This window comes from Nomascus leucogenys, chromosome 15 (assembly GCF_006542625.1).
Source record: "Nomascus leucogenys isolate Asia chromosome 15, Asia_NLE_v1, whole genome shotgun sequence".
Classification (NCBI taxonomy): Eukaryota; Metazoa; Chordata; class Mammalia; order Primates; family Hylobatidae; genus Nomascus; species Nomascus leucogenys.
In genome coordinates, this window is record NC_044395.1 from 64120983 (window position 1) to 64133230 (window position 12248).

At 55.0% G+C, this 12248-nt stretch overlaps 1 protein-coding gene across 3 annotated transcripts in view; it reads left to right on the forward strand.

The window, feature by feature from the left end:
• PDE2A (phosphodiesterase 2A) overlaps nucleotides 1-12248 on the forward strand; it is a 100291-nt gene that overhangs the window by 56867 nt on the left and 31176 nt on the right. For all 3 annotated transcript variants that reach the window (XM_030829091.1, XM_030829093.1, XM_030829092.1), the window contains one exon: nucleotides 8717-8806. In XM_030829091.1, coding sequence (XP_030684951.1) covers nucleotides 8717-8806 — 90 coding nt within the window. The remainder of the gene's footprint in view (nucleotides 1-8716; nucleotides 8807-12248) is intronic.

Below are 12248 nucleotides of genomic sequence, written 5' to 3' on the forward strand. Positions count from 1 at the left end.
ATCACTGAGTAGCCAGCCGCTGTGCCCTGCTTTCTGTCTTGTCCCTAAGAAGAGCAGCATGACTGGGCTTGCCCCCCGCCGTCCACCCCTACCAGCCCACCCCAGGCAGGCCCTTCCTCCCCACCCTCTGCAGGCCCACACTAACCCTAGGCCAGGCCTCCTCCTTCAGCATTTACCTCCCACACACAATGGGCACAGTGAGGAGATAAGAGACCCAGTCTCTGGCCTGGAGGCAGACACTCAGCCCTACCCGACATCTGAGAGGGCTCAGCCCATCCCCTGGCCAAGGCAGGTATTAGAGGGGCCCCAGAAACAAGCAGGACTCTAGGACAAGGTGTCCTAGTGTGGCCCAAAGGGCTGGGCTGAAGCATGGGTCTCCTGGCTCCAGATGAGAGCCTGGGCGAATCCTTCCCTGCCTCCTCTGGCCTTAGTCTACCCCATCAAGCTGGGGATTGGACTCCATGAGACCTGAGGCCCTGTAAACCCTGGTCCCTGGGAATTCTCAGAAGGCCTGGGAGGGGGACAAGTGACCACCCAGGAAGGCTTCCTGGAGGAGGTGACCTCACTCATGAAAGAAGGTGATGGTGACAGTGCTCCTCTTGGGGAAGAGCCCTCCCTCCTGACCTGCTGCCCCCACCCGGTCTGCACTTGGAGATGATCCTGAAGCACAAAGGGCCTCCCGGTCTGCAGCGGTGCCTGGGAGAGGTTGCCAAAGGCTCTCGGTAGGAGACACCCCATTCCTCAGGCTCCTTCTCTAAGACCGTAACTATGCCAGACTGGGGAGGCTTTGGGAGGTCTCAGCTATCTCCCCTGCCTGGATCCTTCCTCCACATCCCTCTTCTCCCTGATGGCATGTAGCCCTCACGGTCTAGTAGTCCTGGGCACACAGGAGTTTACCCAGTCATTTACAGCTCGGCAAACATCTACCAATACCTATGAGGGGCTGGGGAATGCTGGAGACCCGGAGAGGGGCAGGACACAATCTCTGCCCTCCAAAAGCTCCCAGTCTGTTGTGGGAGCTAGATGGGAAAGGGTGGCACTGCATTGATGCACACAGTGCATGCCATGGTGGGGGAATGAGGGGCTGTGGGAGCCCCAGTTGGGAGGGTCAGACTTGCCTGGAGAGAGAACAACAGACTCTCCCTGGAGGGGATCCAGAGAAGGGAGATCACTTCATTCATTCATTCATCATTCATCCATCTACCCATCCAATTATTCCTTTGGCCATCATTTCCTGAGGGATGTAAACTCTTCTGACACTGGCCCAGTGGGACACTCAGCTGGGTGAGTGTCCAGAGGACGCTGAGTCCTCTCCTGCTTGAGCCACCATGCCTGCCTCTTGGAGGTTCCTGGACTTGCTTTGCTCAGCTCCCAACCCACCCTGAGGGGGTGAGGCTGAGGAGGGTGTACAGACATTCAGGGTCACCAAACTCAGAGCTGGAGACCTGCCACCTCACCAGGGGGCTTTCTCGGGGCACAGGCTCCCTGGTGGCAGGGACTTGGTCCTTGCTTGCACACCCTTGGGGACTGGGAACCCTCTCATCCATCCTGCTCAGGCTCTGTTTTGTGGCGCGACTCTGATTCACAGTGTGCCCGCATCTGCCTCCTTGTGACTGCCGCGAGCTGCCTCATAGGCCCCAGGCCAGAGGACAAGGATAGCTAGAATGCCAGGTGACCAGGATGACTGTGATGGCATGGAGAGGGGGATGCTGTGATGTGTTTGGGAGGAAGTTTGTGGCATCCAGGAGAATGTGGGCAGCAGAAATGGGACCACTCTCGGTTCTTCCCTGTAGATGAAGCAGCTGAAGGTGGGAGGGGGTGGGAGGAGACCTGAGCTGGCTCTGCCCCGCTTGATCTGATGTCTGCCTCACAGGGCCATCCTCCCCCTCCCCACACTCAGGTCCTGCCTCCCTCCCTCTACCCACTCTGGCTGTTCCCTCCTTTCCTGAATCCAGATTCTGGGTGAGGGACTGAGGGGATTCCAGTGAGTCAGGCCCTCGGGGAACTGATCGTGCAGGCAACTCTTGCCTTCCTTCTCCTGCTCTTTCCCTCTTTCCATTCCTTCACCCACCCCCAAACCTAGCTCCTGATGGATCCAAGGGTGCGAGGGACAACCGGGAGGTCATTTTGGAGGAGGCAGGAGCTGGAGTAGAAGCTGGGACTGGCTTGGGAAGGGCGAGAGGCCAGGGTGGAGCTGGTTGTGGACGCTGTAAGGGAGGAGCCAACAGTGTGGGGTCAGGCTCCTGTGGACGGGAGCACCCTTGGGAGGCGCCGGGACTGGCTCAGGTGTATTCTACAGTGCACGTGTCTCCAGTGTGGCTCGGAGGCTGGAGACGCGGCCCTGTTGGAGTAACAACTGAAGCCGGAGTCTGCGAAGGGTGGGCAGGAGGGTGGAGGGATGGGGGCATGGAAGGGTAAGTAAAGGAGGGAGGGGAGGAAGAGAAAGAGCGGGGAGGAGGAAGAGAAAGAGCGGGGAGGAGGAAAGCTCTCTGGCAGGTCCCTCCTTTAAGACTGGGCTCCTGCGCTGTGAGTGGCCCCGTCCATACTACCTTGTTATCCGTGTCTCCCCACCACTAGTCTCACTCTCTCCTTCCACCCCCAGCTTCTCCCCTCCATTGGGACCTTCCCTGGGGCGTCCCCTCATTGGCTGTTCTCACCTGAGCAACGCCCCTCCCCTCCAGTCCTTAGCCTCTTTACCTGTACAATGGGATGACCCAAACAGGCACCTCTTGGGCTTGTAGGAGGATCCAAGATAGTGTCAGTGGGTCTCGAGGTGTGGTCCCCCGACCAGCAGCATCAGTGTCATCTAGGAATGTTTGGAAACGCAAGTTCTTGGACCTTGTCCCAGACCTACTGTATCAGAAACCCTGGGGGTGGGGCCAGCAATCTGCACTTTAACAAGCACTCTGGGTGGTTCTGGTGCACATGAAAATTGGGGAACGCCTGGTGGAAACCTCTAGTCACAGGAGGTGCTTGGGAAAGGTACCTTCCCCTCCCCAAAGCCTGATGCCTCACTCAAGCATGGCACTGACAGTTGGGCTAGTTCAGCTGCGTTGTGGGTCTCTGTCCTGCCTCCTCCTTCAGACTAAGCCTCCCAAGGGTTGCCAAGCCTCTTTCCTCTATTCTCCTGACCCTGGTCCAGCTCAGCCTCATTGAGAGAGGTCTGGGGCTGCAAGATCTTCGCACTCACAGGCAGTTCCTCTTTGCGCATCCGAGGCACCAGTGTCTTTGAGAGGCGGCTCCTTGGCCAGGTGGCAGGTGTGGGCGTGTGGGGAGGAAGGAGGAGGAAACGCCTTGTTCTGCTTTCTTGTCTCTGACTCTGCAGGCTGGGGGTGCTGTGAGGCTGCGAGGAGGCATAGAGTCAGCTTGGGTGCTGGGCTGAGGCTAGGGGCTGAGGCTCAGCTGAAGTGGGCTTCTCTGGTCTGAGCCTACAGGAGGACACCTTTGGGGCAGTTCTGCCAGTCACCCTGACTGGACGGCTGTGCTTGCTAGTGCCAGACCCGTGCTAGGCACAGAGGTCGATAAGTTCTCCTGTGCCCTTGAAGGGCCCCGTCCTCTGGGAAGATAAGAGGCTGTGTATATTGCCCACCGGAACAAGAGGCAGGAAGCAAAAGAGGCGTAGATGACACTTGCCTGGCACCCCCTGTTTCCCCTTTAGCTGCCTTCCTGGGTTTCCCATTCTGTGGGCGCTTCTCTTGAGTTAGGTGCTTTCTCCCAGTGTTCTCAAGGTGACTATTTGGAGGTTTGTGGGAGGAGTGGGCTGGAGACACAGGAGTAGGTGGGGGCAGGAAGTATGCAGGAGAGAGATGGAGAGTGGGAGGAGAAGCTATGAGAGGAAGAGAGGACGCGGAGGTGGGAAAAGACGTCAAGACTCCTGGAGAGGAACAGGAGTGCAGCCTGGGACAGAGGTGGACGTCGGCCGAGGGAGGCAGGGAGGGAGGCAGGGAGGTCCACCCGAAAGGAAGGGAAGGGATGATGGACAGAGAGTGAGAGGGCTCCGAGGTCCTGGGGGATCTAGAAGGACCCATCCCTTTAGAGAAGGGGACATCAAGGCCCAGAGAGAGAGGAGGGCCTCACAGAGGACCTAACACAAGCAGGGTTGCATGAATCAGTGTGAACGGACAGTCCCAAGAGCACAGCCGGACCTTGGGAGGTACTTGACTCTTGAGTTTGATGTTATTGCCTTCCTGTAGGCCAGTGTGGGGGGAACTGTGAGGCTTCCTTCCAGAGAAGGAGGCATGGAGCCGGTACCAGGCAGTGGGGTGAGCCGTAGGAGGACCTGTGGAGATGGGGAAAGGCATAGAGACTCATGGAGATGAAACAGGAGAGATCTTATGGCAGCGACCCCAACCCTCAGGAACGGCGTTGGTCTTGCACTTGTGGCTCCAGAGGGGGTAAGACCAAGGTCTCTGGTTTCATAGAATCTTAGGCTTTAAGAAGGAGTTAGAAGTAATTTAGTCCAGACCCTCTCCTCTCCCCAGATAAGTGCAGAAGTGCAGCTCTAGCCCAAGGCTGAGCCCCAACCCTGGCTTCAGAGGAGGCCTGACTCAGAACAGGCTCCCCTTTCTTGGTACCTGGGGTGAATGAAAGATAAGTCCTTGGTAATTAGTGCTGTCTGTGGTGCTGACTGACCCTACCTTGGACTACAGAGCTGCAGGTGGAGCTGGGGAGAGCATAAAGGCTCCATCTATCCGTCTACCCACCCACCCAGCCACCCATCTACCTATCCACCCACCATCCACCCACCCATCTACCTATCCACCCACCATCCACCCACCCATCCATCCACCATCCCTCTATCTACCCCCAACCCATCCTGCACCCATTCATCTATCCACCCACCCACTCATCCATCCAGCCTCATTGAATTAAACCACAAAACCATAGAACTATGTGCTGCAGAGCTAGAAAGATCCATTTTTTAGTAATGAGAAAACTGAGGCTCAGAAGAGGAAAGGTGTTGCTTAAGGCCACATAGAACTTCTGTAGTCAGTCTGGGACAGGATTGGAAATTGCGGCTCTTTTCTACACACCACAAGTTCTCCTCTGTGGTATGGGAAATTGCCTGGTTTTTATGCTGATATCTATACTGATATTTGTTCCAAAAAGCTGTGAAGGCAGGAAATGTGACCTCCTTCACCCCATCCCGAGCCTGAGTTCTGTGTGTGTGTTTGTGTGTGTATGTGTGGGGGGTGTGATGTGCATGTCTAAGTGCAACCTTGTTTGTGCATTGAATATGTGATTGCCTTTTGGTCTGTCTGTGTGCGTGTTTGTGTGAGAGCCTGTGCATATACGTATGAGTAGAGGCGTGTGCATGGCAATATGTATTTGTGTGGCGTGTGTAGATGGGCATGTGAGCAGGTAAAGCTGTGTCTGTATTTTTCCTTGCCTCTTCCTTTTAAGATTGAAGCCCCCTGACTTGAGCCTTGCTCCCCATCTGTGCCTCCAATTCAGGAATCTCCCTGCTTCCCATTATCAGCTGCTCCCCACTGATTCTCTCCTTCCTTCACTGAAGCAGCAACTCTTCCCTCTGAGCCCACACCTCATGGGCTTTGCAATTTGAGCTGTTTCCTCCCCGAGTTGGTGCAATGGGGGTGAAGTTGCTTTGAGATCTGAGGAAGATTCATGGAGGAGATGGCATTTGAGCAAGCCTTGAAGGCCCCTTTGAGTGCCAGATCTGAAGTGGCCCTTCCCAGCTGCAGCTCCTGCACCCAACACCCTCCACTTCTGGGGCATGCTGGGCAGGACCAGGAAGTGGATTGACAGAAGGATGCCCACAAAGAGCCTTGGGCTTCATCAGTCACATTGCCATCCAGTCCACTCTGGCACGGATGGGAAGCCATTCCCTGCTGCTGCCCCAACTCTCCCCAACTTTCCTTTCCTGCTGTCCTTATTGCTATTATCCTGCCCTTGGCCTGAAAAGTCACAGAAAACTGAACAATCAGAGCAAAGGTCAGGTAGGCACCCACCAATTCCAGTAAAGGACAGTTGAGGGCATTCCCCAATTGAAGCAAAGGGCAGGTTGAGGAGTCCACCAATCAGAATAAAGGACAGACTGTTGTTTCTGAGCCCCCTAGGGTGGGAGCTGGGGATCGGGTGCTGAGCAGGAACCAGACAGGGTCTAGAGATCCAGAGGTTTGGGTTCTGGACCTGGCTCTGCTCCGACTGGCTGGCAACCACAGGTTGATCATTGCTTCTCATTGAACCTCAGCTTCCTCATCGGTCAAATGGGGAGACTTAGCTCTGAAGGCTGTGGCTTTGAAGAATTTCTCCCCCTGTATCAGGCTCACTCTGTCACCTGGATCTCTATTCCCCAAGTCCACATCACATACCTCAGACTCCACCAAGGGCAGGGCCTCTCAGGAGTCAGCTTGTTGGCTCCTCTGCCTCCAGGAAGGAATAGACACAAACCAACACCACCTACTGTTGCTGTCCTTAGAGCCCCAGTCTGGGGAGCGTGCATCTGGAAGACTTTATCTTGGGAGTATTGGGGGCATCAGCTCTTCTTCCCCTTTTTAGTCTTCAGAATTGACCTTGGAAGGCCATAATAGCCTGCGTGTATTGTGCACAGGTATCACTCGAGCTCTTGCGCTGTGAATCTGTAAGGAACTGTACCAGTGAGAACGTGTGTGTGTGTGCGCACATGGATGGTGTCTGAAGGCCTGCTGGGATGTCTGCAAGGATGTGGGATCTGTGGCTGTGTGGTGCTGAAGTTGTCTGTGCTGTGATGAGGAGTGCCTAAGGGTCAAAGGACAAGTGATCCAATTTGGGTATTGTGTTGTCCGGAATCAGTAGCTTCTGATGTCTGAGGGCAGACATCTTCCCATGACCAAGATATGTGTCTTCATCCTTGAGCAGTGGGAGGGACCAAGGAAGCCTGGGTGTTGGGGAAAGCGATGCTGAGTAAGCATCTGGGGAGAAGGCCCACTACTGCCCTCTTCCTGGGAACACAGGATTGGGTGGGGGGTAGGGAAGGAAACTGCAGCCAAGAAGACCCAGGAGTGAAATTTGGAGCTGAAGCCTGGACGCAAGGCATCATTTAGAGCCCAGCGTGGAACTTTCTGGGAAATAGGCATTCAGCCCACTCTTGTGCACCCTTGAGGATGGCAAGCTTACTTCCTCCCTCTCTCCTGGTGACCTGTAGCATGCCTTTGTAGCATGGCCCTACTTGGAAGAAGGTCCTTCATCCCACTAGACCAAGGCCAGCCTCCTGTGAAATCCTATGGGTCCCCAGGCTGTCCTTGGGGCCACAGAGTTCAGATCCCCCATCTAGGAGGGTCTGAGAGATTGGAGTTGGAGACTGATAACCCTGGGTCTCCTCTGCTTTAGATGAGGCATCCCTGGGTTATCCAGTCTTAGTCACATGCAAAACTTGATTTCCAATTCCCTCCTTTCATAGATCGCCTCCTCTGGATGAGTGTCATCTTGTCAGCCCCTGGAACACAATGAACAGGGGATGGTCTAACTAGACTATAAAAGTGGGGGAACTGTCATCTTCCCAATTGGGTTAACAGACCTTTATTAATATGGCCTGCAGTTTGAGCATTTTTATTTCTTGCCAGTCATGCTTACACTGTGGGCTCATGCTGATCTGTGGTCTTTTAAGACCCTCAACCTCATATCATGTTCACATGAATGGGGACCCAGCCATGTCTCCTTCATCTTGCAGTTAATCACTTTGCTTTCTGAACACAGACCCAGCCTTCCATTGGGAAGACATCTGAAAGGACTTCCAAGGGCTTGCGGGAGGGCATGGCTGGTGGCTGGTGTGAGTCACGATCTTGCCTTGGCCCTCGTTTCCTTTGTTCTGTTACCTTTCTCTTTGATCCCCATGGCTCTGGCCAAGTTAATAGAGCGAGAAGCAGGGACTTTTGTCTCCGTTCCGGCTCTGCAAGGACGAGTTCTGTTCCTGGGATGGGAAGGCTGTAAGGCAGTCAAGGCTGACGTCTCCTTCTCCTCCTATAGTTGCCAGGGGTGGCCCAACTGTTCTCCCACTTTATGGGTCATGCACCCCATAGGCTCTTGCTACTCTCAACGCAGCCCCTCACTAGGCTGGAAAATGAGACTAGGTGGGACCACCTTCCTTCTGGGGAAAGTGAGCGGGACCCAGCTTCAACGAATATTCAGCTGAACATCTACTCTGTGTTGCGCATTCTGTGAGGCACTTTTAGGGCTCTGATTCACTTTTATTTTCATTTTTAAGGGCTCAATTTCATTTTGTCTTCATGTCAGCCTGTAGGGGGCAATAGCCCCAGCTGCTTCCAACTTACAGATAGGAGACTGAGGCTCAGTGACTCAACCAAGACACTCACTGCTCATACACAGTGGAGCTAGGATTCAAATTTGGGTGTTTTTTTGTTTGCTTGTTTTGTTTTAATTTGGAGCCTTGTGGTTTCCCTACTATGCCAGAATTGTCCTCGACTAGAGAACAAGAGACCTGGGGTCTAGGCCAGGCTTGACCTGTTGACTCACTATGAGGCCTTTGCTAAGTCCTTGGCCCTTCTCTGAGCCTCAGTTTCCCCACCTGTAAGATGAGGGTACTTGGACATTCTGTGGCCTTAAGACTGATTTTGAGATCCTAAGATCCTGGGATTCATGTGCCTGAAAGCCTCGGGCTCTGGACTAAGCTGAGGGGTTTTGCTCACAGTCCTTTGGGCAGATGGGGCTGCCCTGGCCTGCCTGGCAAAGCCCCTCACTGCCCTCTCCTCTCTTCCAGGACGCTTTGCTGAGTCTGGGCTCTGTCATCGACATTTCGGGCCTGCAACGTGCTGTCAAGGAGGCCCTGTCAGCTGTGCTCCCCCGAGTGGTAGGTGACCGCCCTTGCCCCACACTTCCCACCCCACCCCCCAAGCCTTTGACCAGCTCTACGATGTACCTCACTCAGGGCCGAGGAGGAAGGAAGAGGCAGGGTCCCTGCCCAGAGGACTTTCATGGGGAAGTGAAGGGTCTGGATGGGTGTTCTGAGACAGCTTTCTGGAGGAGGAAGCCTGAAACTAAGCACCAAGGAATGAACTTGCATAGGAATCTTGTAATGGCTGAGCTAGAAGGGGACTTAGAGGTTAAGTGGAAAAGCTGTGTCTCAGATAATGAAAGGGATTCACCTAGGATAACAGGACGTGGTGGAGCCAGTTGGGTTTTGGAATACATGCAGCAGGAGAAGTTGAGGGTAGACATGTAGAAGAACTTCCTGGAAGCCAGGTCTGGGAGGTACTAGAATAGGGCTCAGCTTTGATGAATAGACATGCATTGGGTTAAAGTGCCCTGCCTGGAGATGGGAGGCTGGAAAAATGGCCTCTAGCAGCCTTTTAGCAGCTTTCTTTCTGTCCCATCCCAATACCATGGATGAGTTGCAGGTTTGGGGCAGGTTTGGGGTGATCATGGTTGCCTGAGCCCAGAGGGCCTTACTGGGGAGATTGTGCCCCTCATCATCTGCTCCAGGCCACTCCCCTACCTGGCTTCAATGGCCACTGTTCATCCCTTAGGCAGGAGAATGGGTAAACCGGCCCTTGAGGCCCAGAGTAGCAGGGTGTTAGTTGCGCCAGATAGAGGGAAGCAGGGGACTTTTGAAGCTTGGAGAAGGGAGTCTGATCCAGCCTAAGGGGCATGGAAGACTTCCTGGAGGAGGAGGTGCCCTAACTGAGTCCCGATAGCCTTGAATGTCCTCTTCCCTACTCTAAACCCGGCGGCCAAGGGCAGCCCCTGCTCCAGGAAATATGGCCAACTCAGAATGTGACCTTCCCACCCCTCCAGAGCCCATTGTCCCTGAATCTGCTTGATGGATGAACCACCGGAGGCCCAGAGAGAGAGGGCACTTGTCCCAAGGTCACACAGCATGACAGGGATAAATGGGACTTGGTATCTAAGCACCCCCATTCCCTCTCCTCAGCTCTGTCTTCCCCAAACCTCCTACAAGTTCAGAGCCCAGGAGGAGGGCTAATGAGTGAGCTTTATTGAGTGTGAAATTGGTAGGAAGTGGGTGGTGTGTTGGCGCCCAAAAATAAATCCTCCCGAAGAAGGATGGGACTAAGGCAACATCTGGCCTGGGGTGGAGGCACATCTGGAAAGGGAGGGTGGTGGAAGCTGGCAGGTCGGTTTCCGCAGGGCTGCTCCGAGAGCCTCTGTGGCCACTGAGGCTGCCCTAGGGCGGGAGGAGGAATTGACTGGCTCTGTTTTGCAGGCAGGGTGCCCTGGTGGCTGTGCCAGCCTAGATGCTCTGCAACAGATTAATTGTCTCCCCAAAGCTGGGGGCTGGGATGACAGCTGTGGTCCAGGTTCCTGGGACAGTGGGAAATATCAGCCCTGGCCCACCCAAGAGCCCTATAGGAGGTAGGGAAGCCCTGACTTTTGGGAGTCCTGGCTTGATTGCACGGAGGGGCTCAGCCCCCAGTGAGGTAAGGGAGCTGAGGTCTGCTCTGCTGCCCCCAGGGAGGGAAGCAGAGATGGGGAGGGGACCCCCGCCCAGGGAGGAGAGCTGCTGGCACCTGGCTTCCTCATCAGCACCCATTGTGGCAGGCAGCCCCGAATGCAGATGGTGCTGATGTGTCTGAAATGGTTCCCTCCTTCTCTCCAATAGACTCAGCTAATTTTAACCCAGAGGGCTGAGAGTAAGGGGGTGGGAGACATACGGACATGCGGAAGTGAAGCGAGAATCTGTCCCCCTCTGCCCCCATGGATTACCCACCCCTCCCTCTGCCTGGGCAGGACTTTCTGTGTGACCCCGGCTGGTCTCTTAACCTCTTTGGGCCAAATAACTCAGGCCCCTCCCAGGCTGCTGGAAGAGATGGATGACAAGGAGGCTAGATATAGCCGAAGAGTGGGCGGCCTCCTTCCCACTGAATTCTTTATCCCTGAACATCCCACTTAGGTTTCCTTCCAGCCAAACAAGAGGGTGTCTGCCCCTCTCACTCCCTTCAGGCCTTATCATTCCCACCCCATGCCACACGCACCACTGAACCCGGCTCAGTGTCTCTGGTAGTAGTGGCCGGGCATCTCCTGGGGATTGGGAGGGAGTGGGGGCTGGCTGGCGACAGCCGATGACAACAAGAGTGGCTGGCAGGATTGTGGACACTCTCAGAGTCATGGAAGGCAACTGCTTCTTCTGGGAAGGATTCCACACTTACTGAGGGTGGGCCTTCAACACGTAGCTCCACTGTCAGCTCCTCCCGAAGCCCTCCAGGATACCCTCGGCTGGGAGGCAAGCCCTTCTCCACCCTCCTGCGGAGAAAACAGCAGAGTTGTGGACAAGGCTGCGTTGCATGGGGTTGGTCAGGGATCCCGAAGGGTTGCCAGTTCTGCTTGGAAGGAATGTGGATTTTCGCCTGTAGGTCAGTGAGGGCAACTACTTCTGCCAAGACATGGCTTGGAACTGAGGCCAGAGCTGCTCTGGGCCCTTGGGGAGGGAGGATTAAAGAGCAAGAGCTTTGATCTCCCTCTGAGGAGTGATCGGTCCAAAATACAAATCTGCTCACGTCTCCCTGCGCACGTCCTGCCCTGCCCCAGTTCTGTTGGTAAGTCCATCCCCCCTCAGCCCTACTGACCTCGGGCCCAGCCCCTGTGCCCCTTCCCTCACTGTCTGTTCCTAAATGCTCCATGCTTTATACACCTCTGGACCTACCTGTGTACCTGCTACAAGGCCTCGGAGCCCGTTCTGCACCCTGCCCACTCCCTGAATGTGTCTAATTACCACTCAGTGACAGCTGAAAAGTCACTTCCTCCAGGAAGCCCTCTCCAGCCCCCATGGAGGATGGTGCAGTGCCCTGCTCTGTGCTCCTCCCCTGGCCGGGGTTATGGGTGTGTGGTTTCTTGTAGAGTTGAAGGAGGGATGCTTCATAGAGCATTCTGAGCCCCATCCCTGGTACAGCTCAGAGTGGATGCCCAGTTATTGTTTGCTGAATGCCCGAGGCTGGAGTTAGGCAGGGAAATATCCCAGGTGGGAGGTGATTTGTCTGCACCCTCAGTCCTTCAAACTCTTTACCTGGCACGTTGGGTTTTGGGTGGTAAAGAAAGTCGCAGGTTTATGAATCATTGCCTGCTTAGAATTCCTTCTAAGAGGAGAGGATGAGGCGCTTAGTTCACCAGGTGTTTTGCTGCGCTGGCTGCATCTTAGAATCACCTGGAGAGAAAAACAAACAGATCATTGCTAGAGCTCCACTCCCACAGGTTCCACGACCTTGCCCCGCAGACCCCTGTCTGCAGGCTGGGACTGGGCAGCTGGGAGGGCCTCTCCGCAGGGTCTCATAAGTGCCTTC